This window comes from Crocuta crocuta, unplaced genomic scaffold, assembly GCF_008692635.1.
Source record: "Crocuta crocuta isolate KB4526 unplaced genomic scaffold, BGI_CrCroc_1.0 scaffold369, whole genome shotgun sequence".
Taxonomy (NCBI): domain Eukaryota; kingdom Metazoa; phylum Chordata; class Mammalia; order Carnivora; family Hyaenidae; genus Crocuta; species Crocuta crocuta.
In genome coordinates this window covers 1,541,163-1,562,868 of record NW_027529441.1, presented here as the reverse complement: position 1 = coordinate 1,562,868, position 21,706 = coordinate 1,541,163, and the positions used below count along the sequence as shown (strand labels likewise).

Here is a 21,706-nt window from a genome sequence, read left to right as displayed (position 1 = left end):
GCGCCCCGCCCTTTGCCTTTCTAACATGCAGAGGGAAGGACTTACATTCTCTGGAAAACAATAAATGAATATATTTGCGTGTGTTTATTTTTTGTGTGTATATGTATTGGTCATGTGTTTTTTTTTTAATTTTTATTTATTTTTTAGAAAGAGAGAGAGAGACAAAGTGTGAGTGAGAGAGGAGCAGAGATAGAGGGTGACAGAGAGTCTGAAGCAGGCTCTAGACTCTGAACTGTCAGCATAGAGCTTGATGTGGGGCTTGAACTCATATACAGTGAGATCATGACCTGAGCCAAGGTCTGATGCTCAACGGACTGAGCCAGCCAGGTACCCTTAATCTTTTGTGTTTATAACTACAATTATAACTATGTAAATATAAGTATTTCTATTTCAAAATCCACTGATCTTTTGTTTATAATATCTATAATTTAATAAAGCATTATAAAAATTTTTAAAGAGCAAGTAAATGTTACCCAATCAAAACTATCAATAGAAGCAAATTCACATTTACTACAAATATTAGAATTAGTTGGCACAGACTTTAAAGAGACTATGATGAACATGTAAAAAATTTAAGAAAAATATGGATACAACTAATAAATAATTGGGAAATTAATAATAATAAATATTTGGGAATTTTAAGAGATGGAAATAATTTTTATTTTATTTTTTTCTAGGAGAGAGAGAGACAGCGTGAGCAGGGGAGGGTCAGAGAGAGAGGGAGTCACAGACTCTGAAACAGGCTCCAGGCTCTGAGCTGGCAGTCAGCACAGAGCCCGACGCGGGGCTTGAACCCACGAACCACGAGATCATGACCCAAGTGAAAGTCGGACGCTTAACCGACTAAGCCACCCAGGCGCCCCGAGAGATGGAAATAATTTTTAAAAATTAATGCGTATCCCTAAACAGAAAATTAAGACTTAAAATTAAGTAAAGACATAAAATTAAAATAGGATTATGACAATATTTGACAAAACAGAAGTAAGGATAAATAAACTTGAAAATAGTTTTTTAAAAAATATATATTATCCAATCTAAGCTACACAGTGAAGATTAAAAAAGGGGACAGTAAAGATTTAGAAACTTGTTGAAAAACATCAAGCAATTTAAAAACAGTGTAAGAGAAGTACCATAAAAAAAAACGAGCAGAAAAATCAAAAACTATAGTAAAAACTTTTGTACATTTGACTAACAAGAAACAAAACAACAGCAAAAAAATCAATAAAACTTCCAACTCACAAACCCAAGAATCTTAGGACACTTGAATCAGGAGGAATCCACAGTAGGCACATTATAATGAACTGATTAAAAGCAAAGATAAAAAGAAAACCATGAAGTAGCTAGGGGAAAGAAGAAACATTACATATGGGGAATAGTGATAAGAAATACAGCTAATGTTCTTAACACCAGAAGAACATGGAATGATATATTTTTTTAAGTTTATTAATTTTGAGAGAGAGAGCATGAATAGGGGAGGGGCAGAAAAAGAGGGAGAGAAAATTTCAAGTTGATACAGCACAGAGACTGATTCCAGACTTGAACCCATGAAGCATGAGATCATGACTTGAGCTGAAATCAAGAGTCCCAATCCAACCCACTGAGCCACCCAAGTGTCCCTGGAATATTTTTAAAAGGCTGAAAAGAAAAAGAAAATTCAGTCTTCTAGAATTTATATCAGTTCAAAATATCCTTAAAAAATGAAAGAAAAATAAACATATTCAGAAAATGTTTATCCCCCAAAAGTATCTATAAAGTCATTAATTTAATTTCTGGGTGCCTGGTGGCTCCCTCAATTGGTTGAGTGTCTGACTTGGCTGAGGGCATGAGGGCATGATCTCGTGGTCCATGAGTTGGAGCCCCACATCGGACTCTGTGCTGACAGCTCAGAGCCTGGAGCTGCTTCAGATTCTGTGTCTCCCTCTCTCTCTGCTCCTCCCCTGCTTGTACTGTGTCTGTCTGTCTCTCTCTCTCTCTCTCAAAAATAAACATTAGAAAAAAATCATTAATTTGACCCTGGATGATTTGATAAGTGATTCCTAGAAGTGTGTGCAATTGAAAAAGTAAGTACTATAATTAGTGGATGACACTGCTCGGATCAGAAACATTTGGCTCCATATCTCAAGAATGCAGTCCCAGAAAACAAACAAACAAACAAACAAAAAGAATACAGACCCACAAACAAACAAAAAATGCAAGTCAATATTTCCATAGTAAACAGCACACATATTTTGAAACTGTCCAGTTGTATAATGTGGATAAATTTTAGGGTTTTTTTTTTTTTTTTAAACAAAAAACAACCTCTGGAGGTCTGTAGTGTGCAGACCTGATCAATAAACAAGTTTGGGCTATGCCGACCAGGACCTGAGTGCATAGGAAGTCTCCTTCAACTGGATCCCATGCAGTCACTGTTAAATGAAGTAGAATTAGAGATAAGAATTAGCTGGAAGAATGAGTTGTAAGCCTCTTTGATTGGTGCAGAAGATCTGAATTAAGATTTGGTACTCTTTGAAAACATATTTATTAACTTTCCATTTTGTCTAAGAGTGGTTCTGCAGCCTATTCATCTTGTGGTGAGTGACTCTTAAGTTTCTCATGAGGATTATTTTGAAAAAAGTATTTGGAAATCACTAAGAATGAGGGAGACAAGGACACATACCTTAGTTGCTGGAGAGAGAGGAAGGAAAAGTTAATTCTGCTTTCATAATTCTGTATGAAAATAAATATTCTTCCAATGATTATATAAATTTTCTGAAGCGATTGATCACTTATTTCCCCATATGATTTTTAAATGAAATAAATAACTTTACTGATTTTCACAAAATCTGAATTTTAACCTGTTGGCTTTGTCTGTTTCATGTTGATTTCTGTTTCATTGACTTCTATTCTTGTCTTTATTATATCCAATCTTAAAATTTCTTTTGGTTTAAATTACTATTCTTTGTTCAAGCTTCCTCACATGGAGTACTAAAATTTTATTTCAAGTTTTCTTGTATTTTCATATATATTAAAATTTAAATGTTTCCTTCTTTTTTAATGTTTTTATTTATTTCTGAGAGAGAGAGAGACAGACAGCATGAGCAGGGAAGGGTCAGAGAGGGAGGAAGATACAGAATCTGAAGTAGGCTCCAGGCTCTGTGCTAGCTGTCAGCACAGAGCCCAACATGGGACTCAAACCCATGAATCGTGAGATCATGACCTGAGCCTAAGTTGGATGCCTAACCGACTAGGCCCCCCAGGTGCCCCTTAAATGTTTCCTTCTTAACAGCTGTATGTCCCCAATTTTACTGAGTTATATCGTCGTTATTATTCATTTCAGAATATTTCTCAAATTCCACTGGGTTTCTTTCTTTGATGTTTGGATTATAATGAATGGAATTGATTAATTTATAATCATATGAGGTTTATTAAGTTAATAATTTATGATTTATTTGTGCCTTATATCTACTGATTTTTCACTGTTTAAAAACATATTTCAGCACTAAACTGAACAACCCAAATTTAAAGTCTAAAGCCAGCCTTTATGACAGAATTTATTTCACCAGACTTTCTTCCCCAAATGAAATTCACATGATTTAAGTGTAATAAACTCCTTAATACATAAATAATGTGATGGTTTATTATCTGTTTATTTTTTACTTTTGTTTTGTTGTATGTTTGTGAGATTAGAAATGAAAGATTCTATTTTCCTGTGAAAGGACTTTGAACAGTTGTGTGTGCAGGGTCTTAACTGATATCTGTAGAGTCTTCATCCTCTTAACATAGTAGTTTCCTGGAAGTTCATGGTTTGAAGGTGCAGGTTTCTCTGATGATAAATCTCAGGAGCAGAGGAGAGCTGAATTCACTCAAGGAACTACTGACCATGTATCTGTGCTGGCAGAGTCAGGGAATTAGGAACTTGATACATAGACCAGGAATATAGAAAGCAAGGAAATAAGTTTATATGGTTTGGTCCATTAAAAAAAAAAAAGTAGGGTGCACCTGGGTGGCTCAGTTGGTTAAATGTTCGACTTCGGCTCAGGTCATGACCTGCGGTCTGTGAGTTCGAGCCCCGTATCAGGCTCTGTGCTGACAGCTCAGAGCCTGGAGCCTGCTTCAGATTCTATGTCTCTCTCGCTCTCTCTCTGCCCCTCCCCCACTCATGCTCTGTCTCTCTTTGTGTCTCAAAAATGAATAAATGTTAAAAAATGGTTTTAAAGTAAATAGAAAACTACTATGTGTTTGTAAAATTGAGAGAAGGATACCTAAGAGCTTTAAATAACTAAAATTGAATTTACCTCATTTTGGTTAAAGGCATCTGCATTTTGCATCCCAACAGTTTCAAGCCTGTTTTATTTCTCTAAGAGCGTATGAGGTTATCCTTGAAGCCGGGTGAGAAGGGTCCTTGTTCAGAAGACCTGGATTCCATTTTGGTGCCTTCGGAAATGGGCTTCTCCAGAAGCCTTGATGTCTGTTTCCGTTGTATCTCAACCTGAGGTTCAGTTTTTTTCTATGCTTCTTTTCTAAACTTTTATAAACATAGTATTTCAGGAAATGATAAGCTGTTAAAAATAGGGTTTGTTGTACATGAGCCCAACCTAAAAATAAAATGAAATCTTTGCTCAGAGCCAGGGAATCTTTAAAGAAATTTTCTATGCATTATTTCATCATACTCACAGGCAGACGAGTGTGGAATTCATTCATTATAGTCTAAGGTCCTGTTAACATATGAGAAAATAGAAGCTCGAAGAGAAACACAGACTTGCCAAAGGTGTCATTTCCTTATGGAAATACAAATGTTCCCCTCTCTTCCTGAATGCATTAAATACGAGAGACACAGTGACTGAATAGATCATCATGTTAAACTTAACTTGTATAGATGTGGCTGTTGAGACCTAGAGGAGTTAGTTTCTAAGTCTTACAGAAAGTTAATGGCAATGCTAAGGGTAGACCCTTGGCTCCTCAGTTTCATTTTAATGCAATTTCAGTTGCGCCATGTGGGGTCCTAATCTCTTCTTCTAAGGACACCAGTCATGTTGGGTTAGAGCCTAACCATTTAACCTTATCTTACCTTAACTACCTCTTGAAAAGGCCCCATCTCCAAATACAGTTACATTCTGAAGTACTTAGGGGTTAGAAATCCAACATGGAAATGTTGAGGGGAGGGGTACAAATCAGCTCATAATAGCCATTTTGGTCAATGCCGTGATCATGCAAGACCATGAGGCAACAAACACAAGACTCAAAGTCGCCATTCTGAGGACAGAAGAATAGAAGAGTTAAAACAAAACGAAAACAAAAACAACTCGCTATCATTGCCACTAGATTGCTTGAGAAGTTACCATGGTTTCTGCACTGTTACTGGGAAACCTAAAGGGATTAAAATTATGAGAGAAAATACAAAACATTTCATTCGACTTTCCCTGACAGAAATAGAAATGGCAATGTCTGTGAACATAATCTTATTTGGTTTATACCTTCCAAGATTTTTTAAAAACTAGAATAATCCAAATGATCCCCACATGCACGTTCCCACAAGGGGGCTGCAGTCATCCTAGAGATACAGAACACAGACAAAATAGCATTCACATGGAGGAATATTTTTTGGCTACATTGGAGCTCTCTCTGGTGATTAAAAACATTATCTGGTTAAAAATGTAAAAGTGGTTCTCTGGCTCCAGGATATACTCTAGATAAAAAAGCAAATAGCATTTTAAATTTTAATTATTTATTTTGAGAGAGAGAGAGGAGAGAGAGAGAGAGAGAACATGCAGGGGAGAAGGGAAGGGGTAGAGAGAGAGGGAAAGAGAAAGAATCCCAAGCAGGTTTTGTGATGTCAGCTCAGAGTCCGACACAGGGCTAGAATTCACAAGCCGCGAGGTCATGACCTGAGCTGAGATCAAGGGTCAGATGATTAATGACTGAGCCCCCAGGTGCCACACAAAGAACCTTTTAAAGGCAAATCAGGGATAGATTCAAAGTCATTCATTCTACACCGCAATACAATGAAATACACACAACTGGCAATTACAATTACAATGTTGGAGGCAGTACATTTGTAATATCACAAGGGATACTTAATACAATGTCGCATTTAAGGATATCAGCATCAAAGGATAAAAACTGTCATTACATATCAAAGAATTGTCTCAATCCCATATAAAACCTGCTCCAGAAACAGCCAACACCCATCCCCAAGTCTTTTTGCAACATTCTGAGTTTACCAGGGTCAAAGTAAGGTTCCCTCTATATCCCAGCAACAGTTATTCTAGGTTTTGTTTCCTACAAAGGCAGCCCTGCTCTGTCTACCAAAGTCCTACTAGATTTCCCATAGGTCCTGTCCCTACCAGACTTCCAACTTTCTCTTGCTGTACTTCCTGCCCATCTGTAACACTCACTGACTCTGTATATTTTGAACTCAAAAATTCAGTTCCCAGGTTCCTGCTGCCTAAGCAATTCTATTTCCTGGATTGCCAGTCATCTTTTTACCAGCCAGCATGTGGTTCTGATTTCTAGGGATTGATGTATTTAGTTTCCCAGGAAACTCATCATGAATCATTGCTATGCAATTGATTTCACCAATTCCTATTTATTTATTCTTGCCACATTGGTAATTGCAGATAACTGCTTTGTTCCCCCTTCAACCTTGACTCCCATATTTTTTATAAGCCATGCTTCAGGAGTATGTTGTCAAACATCTTGTTGATACCAGTCAGTTCTCAAAATAATATTCATTCAACTCTGCTCCTAGGGAATGCATGATGAACAAATGTTCCAGTATATTTTTTTTCAAAAAGAATGCACTCATTCATCTGCTACTGTATAGTGAGAAAATTTAAAAACAGTATTTAAAATCCAGTTCCTGTTTCTTTGAACTTACCGTGGAGCAAGGTTAAGCAAATAACAGCGATTACAGCTGTAAACAAGCAAATCCTCAACGTATAAGTGAATTTAACAATGAGAACTTGACTATCTTAAAAGTCAACAAAGCTTCCAAGAGAAAATATTTTACAAGCTGTGGCAGGAGAATGAACAAATACTGCTTGTTCAAGGTAGAAACTGAAGCAAGGATTTCCAACGGGAAGATGATTGCACTAATCTGAGCAAGAATGGGAAAAATCTATGATAATGAGGTCCAATAGTCAGCATATCCACATGTATACATCCCGTATTTTATTTTAGTCTTTGTCCCTGATTTCGACATAAATCTTCCCTTTGCTGTAAACCAGCTGAACTTCGATTCTTCCCTGAACACACAGTATGCGTTGTTCCATTCTGCTTTGATCATTTTACACCCTCTTCTTATACTCCCTCTTATGTGTCCTCACAGTTCTCGTGTCTTTGATATTTAAGATCATCCTACCTTTTAGATTCATTTCTTTTTAAGTTTATTTATTTTGAGAGAGAAGGCATGTGCACATGCATGTGGGGGAGGGACAGAGAGAAACGGAGAGAGAGGATTCCAAGCAGGCTCTATGCTCAGTGTGAAGCCTGACGCAGGGCTCAATCTCACAAACCATCAGATCATCACCTGAGCCAAAATAAAGAGTCGAATGCTTACCCAGCTGAGTCATCCAGATGCCCCAGACTCATTTTTAAATGCTATTTCCTTTATGGTGCTTCCCTGGCCAAATACAGGTTATCGTTCCATCTTCTGAAATTGGGCTAAACTGAATTACATTGAAATTTAAAGAGAGAGGTAACAAGGATGGGATGGTATCATGAGTATGCCAGTCTTAACTAGAAGTTCAATTAGTAAATTTCTACATGTAAATTTCCCATTTCCAGATCTAGGAGAGTTTGAAAATGAACTTCCCAGGCTCACCAAAGCTGAGAAAGCAGGGGATTCTGTTGCAAATGTCCTCTACATTGACTCAATTAATGATCAGTTCATTTCACCCCATTTCCATGGTTAGATGTAATCTGATACCATAAACAACAGGCTCTTAAAACTTAAAGGTTGCATATTTATTAATGCTGTGACCAGAGAAGGTAGCACACTACATACTCATACATATGCACACAAAATCAGCCACATTAACATATCTCCTCATTTGTAGCCACCATTGAACTACAGGTGTTAGCCAGACCAATAAGGCAATAAAAACAAATAAATAAAAGGCTAAATATGAGCAAGGGAACAGGAAAGCTTTCTGTATTGAGAGTTACAATGACATTTAAAAAATCTAATGAATCTACAAAATTACTATTAAAATCTGTTTTATTTATATATAATAACCAAAAATATGTGAAAAATCAAATCTAAAGTATGTTATATTAACAACAAAGCATATATTTTACTGGCTACATTTCAAGATTCAAGATTTGCATATTTAATACTATGAAATATTGCAGAAAGAAATGAAACAGGACCCTAATAAATAGAGACACATATCATGGATTGAAAGACATTTATTATGCCTACTTTACAAATTCAACACATTCTGAATGAAAATGCCAGGAGGCATTTTTATAAAAATTGAAGAACTGATTCTAAAATTTATATCATGCAAAGAAGCAAGAATAAGCAAAATCATCTGAAAAACAGGAGTAAAATTGGAAGACTTTCATTATTTCATTTAAAGAGATATATAAATGTATATTAAGATAGTGTAGTACTGAAATAATTAATCAGTGAAACAGAATAGAGTTCTAGAATGGATTCATATGTATACTGCCAATTTTTTTTAACAAAGATGTCAGAGCAACATCTTTGTAAAAAATATCTTTTTGGGGGAAAACATCTTTTCAAAAATGATATTAGAATCACTGGATATTGGGGCACCTGGGTGGCTCAGTTGGTTGAGCACCCAACCCTTACATTTGGCTCAGGTCAGGATCCCAGGCTTGAGGGATTGAAGCCTGCATTGGAATCTCTCTCTCTCTGCCCCTCACCACTACTGTTCATGCTCTCTCTCTCTCTAAAATAATAATAATATTAATAATAATAAAGAATCACTGGATACATGTAAAGAAGTTAAGAAAATATATGTGTTGATATATGTCATAGACCTATATATAAAGAATAAAGTTTTAAAGCTTCTAGCAAAAAAATAAGAATACCTTTCCACCCTAAGTGATGAAAAACTTTTCTTGGAGAATACAGAAAAAAAAAACCACAATAAAAGAAAAAATATTGATAAATATGATTTCATCAAAATGACATTTTTTCTTATCCAAAGTTGTCATTTAAAGGAGGGAAGTCACAACTATGAGATTATTAGCAATACATAAATCTAACAACGGACTTATTTCCAGAGTAAAGAATCCCAACATGTAGTAAAAAACAATTAATACGGCAAAACATGAATAAACTCTGCACAGAGAAGTCACGAGGATAGCCAATGAGCAAAGAAAGGATGCTCAAAATCATTATCCACCAGGTAAATGCAACTTAAAGTCACAATGAAATACTACTCACATCCAGCAAATGGTTAAGAGAAAGATGATATCAGTGTTCATGAGAATGTGAAGCTCCTAGAAATCTAGAGTATAGCAGGTGGTAGAATAAAATGATTAACTATGAAAAACTGACCAGCAATTTCTAATAAAGTTAAGCATATGTTCACTCTATGACCCAGAAATTCCATTTGTAGGTTTTTGTCAAAAAACAAAACAAAAACAAAACAAAAAAACAAACAAACCAAAACATTGAAATCATAAATCCACAAAAAGACTGAAACAATCAATGTTAATTGGTTTAAAAAGTTTTCTGTAATCTTGAAACAATTCAGTGTTTATCCCCAGTTGAAGCACTATTGTCATCTATTCGCAACAAGGGAAAACTCCACAGAAATAAAATGAATAAAACATAAGTACCATAGAGAATCTCAAGAACATTATGTTGAACCAAAAAAGCTGGACACACCTAAGAACATACATGGTTTAATTTTTAGAAAATTCTAGAGGCAAAATCATTTTATGATTACAGAAGTCATTACAATAGCTGACTTGAGTTGGCAGGGATTAGTTTAAAAGAAGCATAAGGATACTGTCTGATGTGGGATAATGTTCCGTATCTTGAACATAAGTGTATAGATTTGTCAAAAACATCAAAAGTCTACCATTAAAATATGTCCATTTCATTGTGTGTACATATTACTTGAATAACAAAAATTATTTTAAAAAACTAACAAATCAGACAATCTCATGCATCTGCCTAAAACCATTCAATGGCCTTTGCTGCTTTCAGAAGAAAGTGCAATTCTGAGCTAGACCACTGAAGACAAATGAAGAATGGCCCCCAAATCTTTCTAGCTTAATTTCAAGGCATTCTTTCATTTCACCCCACTGATAAGACAAAATGCCATTCAGTGTTATAATGCACATCTCAAGACTGGGTCCTCAAAGTACTCTTCTTAAGCACTATCTATCCATCCCCTACTTACTCTTTCAAGCTATTTCAAATTCTATTCCTCTGGGGAACTTTTCTTGATCTCTAAGACTAGGTGAGTTTCCCTCGATGTTATTTTAGTGTCAAAAACTCACTCATAGCCTCATTATTACTGTAGTCAAATAATTATTTATTTAGTATTTGCTTTCTCTATTAACTTTCAGTCCAGTTAGAACAGAGACCCCACTCATTTTCTTAATATCTTTTAAATTATGGAGTAATACACAAATATAATCTAATTTAAAAATCTATTCAGCAATATGCATTTCCATTCCACAGACTCTGACTCATGGTAAAGGCTCAGTGAAAATGTCATGTAAACTAATGATACTGACAAAATGTTTGGCAATGTGTTCTGAGGCATGACTAATCAGACAAAAAAAAAAACAACAAATATGAGGGCAAGGAGTTGGGGGGGATAAAGCTACTCTCTATAATCCCTAATGACATAAACATTAATAAATAGAAATGGTTGAAATCAAGTGCCTAGAAATGATTCATGGAAGTATTTCCTGGGAAACTGGTTACACTTATTCTTGGAAGTCAGAGTTGGAAACCAGTTACACTTATTCTTGGAAGTCAGGATTGGAAACCAGTTGGCAGAGAGATGATCAGCCCCTTCTGGAATTATAGTTGTGCAGGCTGCAGAAGCTTGGGACCTAAACCCCTTCTGAGGTGTTAAGCGTCTGTCAAAGGAAGCAGCAAGAGGAAGCCAGATATGTGCCAGCTGGTCTCTGTTCACTGTGTGAAGTAGGATTAATGTGGTGAAAACTGGAAGATCATAATTCACTATACTACTGATCACAATTCACTAACTACTGAAAGTCTGTACTCTGGGAAATTTAGTATGTGCCATAGACATGGAATGGAGGAGGGTACTTTCCTGAACGGTCATGGAAAGAAATCAGCTCAGAAGTTATGTTTCTTCGGTGTCTGGGTGGCTCAGTTGGTTAAGCGTCTGACTTCAACTCAGGTCGTGATCTCACGTTTGGTGGGTTCGAGCCATGCGTCGGGCTCTGTGCTGACAGCTAGCTCAGAGCCTGGAACCTGTTTCAGATTCTGTGTCTACCTCTCTCTCTGACCCTCCCTTGCTCATGCTGTCTCTCTCTCTCAGAAATAAATTAAAATGTTAAAAAAAAAAAAAGAAGTTATGTTTCTTGTAGAATATTACAGTTTCCTTATCTTGGCTATCAGAGTGATGGGCTATTATTATAACTTCAAGTGTAATTGTGGTATTGCAAGTATGCTGTCCTCACCCTTGAATTTTGCTATTTTTGAGTACTTCATAATACGACTGTGTATTTACAGTCAATCAGCCTTTGAGTGTTTTTGAAATCTATGAATTTGCTTTTTTATTGGTGTTGGTAGGCAGAATAATGGTTCCAAGAATATATCCATATTCTAAACCTCAGAATTTGTGAATATGTTACTTTATGTAGAAAGGGTTAGTAAGGTGGCAGATGGAATTAAAGTTTCTAATCAATTGACCTTAAAACAGGACCATTACCAGATGGGTGAGACATAATCTTAAGCATCCTTAGAAACAGAAGAGAGAGAGGCAGAAGAGTAGGTCAGAGTGACACAAAGTAAGATCAGATTGACCCATTATCATTGCTGGATCTGAAGATGGAGAAAGGAGAGAATGGGCTAAGGAAGGCATTGGGCCGCCAGAAACTGAAAAAGGCAAGAAAGTAGATTTTCCCCTAGAGCCTCTGGAAAGGAATGTGGCTCTGCCAGCATACTGATTTTAGCCCCAGTGAGACTGTACCTGACTTCTCACCTACAGGACTATGAGGTAATTAATTAATATTGTTTATTCCACTGCTTTGATGTAGTTTTGTTTTACCAATAGTAGAAAAACTAAGATACTAGTATATTTCCAAAAACCAGAAAACTTTCCACTGCTACATCTAAAATCTGGAGACATGAACAGAGGAGGCCTCAGCTTGGCCAAAAAGCTCTGGCTGTTCCCCATGACCGCTGTGCCCTTGCTTAGGTTTTCGGGTACAAATTGAATTCTTTCTCTTGGTTGAAGATTATGGGCATGAAACCAACTTGGATCGTTAAAATTCATGAGCAGTACTGTTTACAGAAGAATTTTCTATTTTAAATTTTATAACGCAATAGACGATGAACTTTTCCCCCAAATCTTCTTTCATTATTCCTCTGTGTGTTCCTCTAGCCATGTAACTGTCATGACTATTTCCTAAACGTGGTGGAGGAGGAGGGAAGAATATGAAGAAGATAGGGAGCATATGAGGGAAGACAGGATCTGAGAGAATGCACGGAAAAAAAGCAATTCTATTAACTCTACAATAATCTGCTATGTCATCTAGTAAAATTCCATCTGGGTCTTCTTTCAGTTTCCTCCTCTATAAAGTAAGTAGGTTGAATGTGATGAACCCTACAGCTCCATTTACATTCATATTTTATTATGAAAGGAGGAAAGGAGGAAGTAAATAGAGCATGGTGAGATATATTGAGATCAACTTAACAGACTGGGTATATTCCAAGCTTTGAGTACCCTGCAATCCATTTCCTAATTTTAGGGATGTTTGAGGATCTTATCAAATAAAAATAGAAAAAAATATTTAAACATTGCTTATTCTGTATGAATATCATGTCTCTGCTATCATGCTGTCTGTGGTAGTATGTTATGCTATCTGTGTTATTTACTGCATGGTTAGTATCTATGTTACATGCTAGTACCTTACCTTTATGACACTCAGATGTAGGAGAGGCTCTGGTACAAATAAAGGATTTCTTATTTCATTTCAATATGCAATGAAAACAATCATTTTCAATGATAATAAGGTTTCTTGTGTACAGTTAGATTCACGTATATGTTGGCAAAGAACCCAGGTACAAGTTCACACCCGCTGAGCCTAGTTCCTTCCCAGCTAAGTTTGGTCCCATCAAAGTTGTTCTTATACAAATGGAGATCATTTGAGCAGATTGAAAATAGTAATTGGAGTACAAGGATTTAGTCAATTAAAAAAATATGTGACATCCCTTCATTGTGATTAGCTAAAGCTCATAGGTGCTTTTACACCCACACACTAGTCTTTCATTTGAATAACCTGTATGCACAGCCTCATCATGTACATCTAAATTTTGTTCATACATTCCTTCAAATTTCTCTGATGCATATTGTCTTTATTATGTCTATATTTATTGTGTGAACAAGACATTAAAATCTCATGAGATTTCAATGAGGAAAAGGCTGTACCTAGAAACTGTGGGCATCCAAGGAACTCCTGCTTAAATAGGAGAAAATACCAGAGCCCAACCAAAACGGGTGCACAGCCCTTGAAATCTGAGTGTTCCAAAGGCTTTTAATGGAAGTAATGATAACACAATTCCTAGTTGACACATTACTAATAAATAACAACATTGACAGCATAATTGCACAGCAGAAGAATTTATTAAAATAAAATCTTTTGACTTTTCATCTATTTTTGAGAGAAATTCAAAGCCACAAATTGTATCAACAATGCAATTTGATTACTAATTAATCTTGTAGTCTGACAGCTCTTCTATTAGCCAGTGTTTGAGGGTGGGCAAGGTAAAGTGGCTGGCAATCAGGCAACATTAGATGCTTTTAAATGGAGAAAATTAAGATAATAGATAATCTCAATACAGAATCTGCATTTTTCAAATGGATTTGGCTCTTCCATGACTAATCAGTAGCAACCAGACCTACAGAGTGGCCAGTAACAAGATGAATGGAAACTTCCAGAAGGAAAATAGATTGGGCAACAGAAACTGGATCCATAGCTCAGGTAGGGGAAACCACAGACTCTATAACCCAGGGATCTGAAGCCCTGGGATCCACAGCCCAGGGCGTAGCAGCTTTTGGATCCAGAGCCTAGGGAGTAGCAGCTTCTGGATCCAGAGCCCAGGGAACGACAGCTCCTGGACCCAAAGCCCACACACCGAGGGTAAGCAGTCCAGCAGGGACTGCAGAGAGTGGAGGTCCTCGGGCGGGAGCAGGGCGTCGGGCAGGGGCTGGACACCACGCAGGACGTCCGGCAGCTGGTGGGCTCGCAGCAGGTGTCCTGACAGCCGCTGTAGAAGGAGGAGCCCAGCTGGCAGGCGCTGGGAGAGCAGACGTCCATGCGGTAGACCAGGTTGCTGGGGTAGGAGGAGCCACAGGAGGAGCTTGGGTAGCGCAGGTAACCCCCAAGGGAGCGGGAGGAGAAGTTTCCAGAGCAGCAGCTGTAGGACATGCTGATGGGAGATGTGAGTTCAGCTGAGTGACGGTGAGAAGATTCTGAGGTTGAATGTCCCCTCCTAGACTGGGGCATTTATATACCCACAGCAACAGGTGTGGTAGCCGACATGGTCATCCTTCACGTATTTGTGCACCTTCATTTACATATGTGTAACTCAGAAATCTTCTCTGTAATTGCAGTTGTATTTATGGGTGCTATAATTTTGGTGTTACAGCCAAAGCCAATGAACTGCTCCTATGTCAGAAATGCCGTGACTGTTTGACATTAATGATCATCCCACCTCAGCCAGGAAAGCCCTTCCTTTCCTCTTGTCAGAATCAGAATCTTCAGGTATTTTGTTTCTGGAAATAATAGGCACATACTTTTCTCAAATGGTAGGAAATAAAAAATAACTATTTTCCTTCTTTGTCAATTGATCAGAGGCATAGTTTTGGCTTTAATAGGAACATCGTAAATACTGACCTTACTTGTCACCATGTTTTCTCATTTTCCAAAATCATTGTCCATATATATCCTCATTCTATTACACAGTATGTCTCAGATCCAATGGAAAGGGGGAAAATGCCAGCCAATACAAGTTAAATATTATTGATAGTTAATGGAAGAGAGAAACCTGGACATTTATTTGGAGACATGGGACAGAACCAAGACAGAATTGCAAATGGAGATCAATGGGGGCCTTTAGGAGGAAAATCAAAGAATTAAGCAATATTGAAATGAGGGAAGAAAATAATTGGGTTTTAGATTCAGCGTATCTGATATGAAGCCTGTAGTCCTAACAGATTCTCATCCATATGTGTATCAGCCCTGGGAATTTCCTTCTCAGCAGGAGGCTTAGTTCACCACGGGCCACACAGTACTACGATACAGCAGAGATATTAGAGAATCTAGGTCCTGGCACACATGAGATGTCTCTGATTCCAGTTACAAACAAAGTACACTGTTAGACTATGTTGCATATGCCTCTTATACTCTTTCCTCTGTTTTCATTCTTTTTATCGCTTTATGCTTTCGCTTGGGAATTTCCTTCTATCCCACCTCCCAATGCATTCAGTATTTGTTCTGCTTTGTTTCATCTCCTGATAAAACATATCAGTTAAGTTTTACAAATCAGAGGTATTGTAAATTTCAGTTATTTCAGTGAGGTTCTGTTGTGCGGCTTTTAGTTCTCTGTCAGAATTCTCAATCTTACCTTTCCTTCTTTAAACGTAATTACTCTTTAATAATACCTTCCTATCTCTTATTGTTCAATTCTTCATATAAGTATTTTAGTGTCTGATTTTGACATGTGGACCATGTATTTCACATTTTACTTTCTGGTGTTCTCTTTTGTTTGTCTTTTCTTCTCATATTCCCACCATATTTTGAGAGTATAGTAGATATACATATGAAGCAGGCAAGCGCACACACACACACACACACACACACACACACACACACACACATCCCAGAATGATTTACTGTCTTCCAGAGAGAATTTGCTTATGTTTCAGGCAGGCTGCTAGGGTGAGCTCAGAAGCAACCTAGATCATTTACATCCAATCAATGACTGAGATAGTTCAAACCTGGGATTCTGTCCTTATGAAAAAGCTGTTTATTAGGAATTCAATTTTACTTCTAGGAATTGGCTCTCCAAGGTCTGGGATATTTGCCATGATCTCAACCCTGATAGATGCTGAATTCCGATTTTATTTCTTAAGCCCAGTGAGTTTATGGACTTCTCTTAGCCTCTCAGTCAGTACTTTCAAAATCAACATATAATTTTAAGGGAATGGCAACTCCAGATGTAAGTTCATTTCTTTTGACTTAGTTCTAGCCCATATAGAACCTCTGAGACTCTGAAATATTTAGGTATTTCTTTGAATTTTTAAAACAGAGATGATAATGATGATGATGGTGATGATGATGATGATGTATATTCATCAGATTTTCTATCCTCATTGAGAGAAAAGTTTCAATGTTTTAAGGAATGGTAACTTGCTAATTATATGTAATTTTGAAATATTTATTTTAACTGTATATAGGAATGATTCAGATAAGTGAGTTGCAACAGTGAAGGTGACCATTTAATGTCTTGTTATTGTAGTTTCAATGGTCGTAGATGACACCTACCGAATCCAGGAGATTCAAATGCTACAGTTGGAGGCATCCAGCCTTTCTTTTCAATTCTGTCTTCCATTTCCATACCACATACACATAGTTTACCTTGTGTTACAATATGGCCTAAATTGACCATGTGTCTTCATACCTTTCTGCTTTTCTCATCCTATTTTATCCTCCCAGATCTTACCTTATTTCTTTCCATATTTATTGTATCTCTATTTTTCTAGTGACACCCCATCTCTAACAGAAGCTGTCATACCTTTCCTGTATGTCCTGGGTAATCATATGTACACTCTGAAGTGTACTGATTACTGGGGATATCTATAAATCTCTACCCAAGGATTTTTTTCACTCCATAAGGGCATGCTGGGCCCTGTGCAAGGAATTCTCCATTAAAGTTGAATTCCGGTTGTCCTGGCTTAGTAACCCACCTGTACTTCCTTCCTTTCATTGTCTACCACACTTCCCACTCCCCTGCAGGTCATTACCAGGATCAACTCCCAAATAAACAACTTGTATTTGAATCCGGGTTCTCAGCCATTGTTTTTGGATAATTTATAGAAAAAGAACGACACAAACTTGGATACCTCGCTGATGTGCTTCTTGAGAAATCTTCAATGTTCCTCCACCTTATAAAATTTAAATGAAATGATCCCTAGGGAGAAATACCGAGAATATATTACAGAGAGAAATGTGCTTGAATATTGCTTGTAACACATATAAGAAAAACAGCCATGATATTTTTGTCTAATGAAAATACTTTCAAGAATGCAGAATTCAGAGTCTTCTAATCTATGTTGGAAAATAGCAATACATTTTATGGCTGTAATTAATAATAAGTAGTGAGTCAAGAGAATCTTTAATTAAGAAGTATTGGTTTTTGCTTATTGAACTTCTAACTTAAATAATTAGTAAATAAAAAGCTCTCCAGTGTGGGGGTGACTGGTAATTTGAAGAGCAGCAGGCAGGTGCCAAAAATGGTAAATCTCAACTGCAGATGAGGTTCAGTTGGAAACATGCCTCAAATATGAAAACCATTTTGTTCATAGCTTCGTGATGGGACTCTGTTATCAAAAGATCAGAAGCCACTGCAGGTACAGCCCAGAGTGATACATTTTATATGAAATATGCCTATTTTTAATTATTGATAAATAAATCAGTTCAAAAATGGTAGAAGTCTATGTTCTATAAAACAAACAATATAATCTCTGGGTCCAAGGTTAAAGAATTAGTCTGAGGTTGGGAAATTGAGAAATCCTTTTGAATATTATATTAACTTAATGTGGATGAAGGTTTAGAAATTTAGAGACAAAGGGCTGAGAAGAAAACCTCTTGTTGAGAAGAATACTTGAGCAAGGAACCTGGAGTGATTGAAGACAAATTCACTAAATTTTGCAATTTGCCTAACACCTCTATGCTCCCCTTTTAAGCCACAAGTTTTATCTTCAAGATTATTTTATTTTTTTCCAGCTTTATTGAAATATAAGTGACACATAAGTCATTAGTATTTAAGGCGTATGATGTGACGTTTAAGTATAAGTCTACATTGTGAAATGATTATAAAAAACAAAGTAATATATCTACCTTTTCACATGGTCACAATTTTTGTGGATGTGGTTAAAATACTTGAAATCACCTTTCTTAGCAAATTTTACATATATTAACATAGTATTGACAGTATTAGTAACTATAGCTACCGTGTTGTACATTAGAGCCTCAGAATTTGGGGCGCCTGGGTGGCTCAGTCAGTTAAGCGTCTGACTTCGGCTTAGGTCATGATCTCACAGTTCATAGGTTCGAGCCTTGCTTCGGGCTCTGTGCTGACTGCCAGCTCAGAGTTTGGATCCTGTTTCGGATTCTGTGTCTCCCTCTCTCTCTGACCCTCCCTCTCTGACCCTCCCCTGATCACCCTGTCTGTCTGTTTGTCGCTTTCTCAGAAATAAATAAAACATTAAAAATATTTAGATCCTCACAATTTGTTCATCCCATGTAACAAAAACCTTGTACTCTTGGACCAATGTTAAGATTATTTTAAATAATTATGTTTAAAAGCAGAAAAATATTGGGAAGTAATAGTGTCCTCAATATTGTATCAATAGGATACTTTACCCACTTGCTGAGGCACAAAGCAAGGAGGAATTTTTAGTTTGAAGGACAGAAAATCAAGGACTCACAAAGTAGCTATTTGAGTTGAGGTCATTTACTTTACTCAGTCCTCTTCCTTCTAGAAAGTCTATATTCTGCTACTTTTAAAACTGCTATAAGGGCTGCTTGGGTGGCTCAGTCGGTTAAGCATCCAACTTCGGCTCAGGTCATGATCTCACAGTTCGTGAGTTCGAGCCCCGCATTGGGCTGTGTGCTGACAGCTCGCTCAGAGCTTGGATCCTGTTTCAAATTCTGTGTTTCCCTCTCTCTCTGACCCTCCCCTGCTTATGCTGTGTCTGTCTCTCTCTCTCTCAGAAATAAAAATAAAAAACATTAGAAAAAGTTTCAAAAAATAAAACTGTTATAAATTATTGAGAAAGTTCAATATTTTTATCATTACTGTTGTGAGTTTATGACAATCTTATTAGAAAGCAAAATAAGAAAATATTGACATCAACCATGACACTACATTCTCCTGGGTCTAAAATGTCATTTAACTGGTTTTATTTATTTATTTATAACTGATTTTATTTTAACATTGAACTTAGAAAGCAGTTGGTTATACTCTAAGAATATGATAAATTACCAAACTAAAAAGACTTTCAATCTATAGTTAAGCAATGGCAAGAAAGAACAAAACAGGAAAGAACAATAAGGAAAAAATCAAACTTAAATGGAAAAAAATGAGAATGAAAAATGGTGGGGGCACAGGTGCAGTTGGAGACAGTGAGAGAGAGACATTTTTGTGCCCCGAGGAAAAGGGACTGAAAAGAAACATTTAGGCCAGAAGATGTAGGGAGGTACCTAGCTGTACAAATACCAGAAAACCATTCAAAGCGTGTACAGTGAAAAGCTAAGACATTCTAAGATGGTAGAAGCCTGGGATGTTTATAAATGACGATGATAAAAAGGATAGTACATCAAAATTCATACAGTATGCTAATTTTGAAAGGTTCTGATTATAAAGACATTAGGATGTAACAGATCATCATTTAAGAATGCACTAGAAAAAAGGCTAAAATCCCTAAATTTTATCTGTTCTTCTTTCTGCTGTTCCCTGCTCCCATCACACTAATGTGTCTCCCCTGACTGCCCAGTGGGGGACTTATATTGATCCTCCCTGGGATTGTTTCAACTGAATCCTTTTGTTGTCATCTTATCTTTAGATATATGATAAGGTGTCCATCCGTGTCCAGCCAACTCTCTTGGTCTTCGTTTATCTTTTTTTGTTTCTCTTCATTGGACAAGAGACACAAAGGGTAACCGGTACTTGGTGCATTCTCTTTCTGTTGTTGGCATAACAAGTTACCACCAAGCAATTTTGGAGCATGGGAATGACTGCAGACAAAGTAGATCATTCAAGAAAGGCTCCATCTAGGTAGAAACTGTGCCTCTGATCCACTGTACCAGAAAAAAAAATTTTTTTTTGAAGTGATCTCATTCTTCATTGTTACAAGGAATGCGTCCAACAGTAAAGCCAGATGTTGATACCCAGGAAGCGGATGTAGGAATCATAAACTCAAGGAAAAGCTTCCCTGGCTATGGTGCTATCTTCATTGTGACGGGATGATCATTAATGTCAAACAGTCACAGTATTTCTGACATAGGAGCAGTTCATTGGCTTTGGCTGTAACACCAAAATTATAGCACCCATAAATACAACTGCAATTACAGAGAAGATTTCTGAGTTACACATATGTAAATGAAGGTGCACAAATACGTGAAGGATGACCATGTCGGCTACCACACCTGTTGCTGTGGGTATATAAATGCCCCAGTCTAGGAGGGGACATTCAACCTCAGAATCTTCTCACCGTCACTCAGCTGAACTCACATCTCCCATCAGCATGTCCTACAGCTGCTGCTCTGGAAACTTCTCCTCCCGCTCCCTTGGGGGTTACCTGCGCTACCCAAGCTCCTCCTGTGGCTCCTCCTACCCCAGCAACCTGGTCTACTGCACGGACCTCTGCTCTCCCAGTGCCTGCCAGCTGGGCTCCTCCCTCTACAGCGGCTGTCAGGACACCCGCTATGAGCCCACCAGCTGCCGGACGTCCTGCGTGGTGTCCAGCCCCTGCCCGACGCCCTGCTCCCGCCCGAGGACCTCCACGCTCTGCAGTCCCTGCTGGACTGCTTACCCTCGGTGTGTGGGCTTTGGGTCCAGAAGCACCTGTTCCCTGAGCTCTGGATCCAGAAGCTGCTATTCCCTGGGCTGTGGATCCCAGGGCTTTAGACCCCTGGGTTATAGAGTCCATGGCTTCCCCTTGCTGGTCTATGGATCCAGATTCTGCCGCCCAACCTACTTTACCTCAAGGAGCTATCAGTCCTCATGTTACAGGCCAACCTGTGAAGCTGGCTTCTATACATCAACTTGTTGAGGGTCCAGATGCTTTTGAGTATTGATGTCAACGTTTCTACTTGGCACAACCATCATTTTAATTTCCAGCAATTACTACTAACCTTTTATTCCTAAATCATCAGTTTCTTGCATCCCCCGACTTTTGGCTGACTGTGAACTTAATGAGTATTCTCAAATTAAGTTCTTAATTCTGTACTATTGATGGAATATATGCTTCACTGAAATGCAATTGAAAATGAAAATTTTAATCTAATAAATCTATGTAACTTGGCACTCAAATACGTTGTTTTTCTCCTCCTCCTCCTCCTTCTTCTTCTTCTTATCTGCCCGTAGTTTTTGTATTTTATAGATTTGGGAGATTTAGAGAAGTATCGATATGACTCTGAAACCAGGTGGGTGAACTTACCACATGGTAGATTCGAACACATTGCTGTTGACATTGGATATGTTTACTGTTGGGAGTAGTCATTTCATGGAGGTCCATATTTTGCATGACTC

At 37.5% G+C, this 21,706-nt stretch overlaps 2 protein-coding genes across 2 annotated transcripts; one reads left to right on the top strand and one right to left on the bottom strand.

Moving 5' to 3' along the window:
- Positions 1 to 14,052: 14,052 nt before the first annotated feature.
- LOC144228350 (keratin-associated protein 13-1-like) lies at positions 14,053 to 14,598 on the bottom strand. Its single transcript, XM_077760176.1, has one exon. The coding sequence runs from the start codon at positions 14,596 to 14,598 to the stop codon at positions 14,053 to 14,055; it is 546 nt and encodes a 181-aa protein (XP_077616302.1).
- Positions 14,599 to 20,699: 6,101 nt separating this feature from the next.
- Positions 20,700 to 21,227, top strand: LOC144228349 (keratin-associated protein 13-1-like). Its single transcript, XM_077760175.1, has one exon. The coding sequence runs from the start codon at positions 20,700 to 20,702 to the stop codon at positions 21,225 to 21,227; it is 528 nt and encodes a 175-aa protein (XP_077616301.1).
- Positions 21,228 to 21,706: the final 479 nt, after the last annotated feature.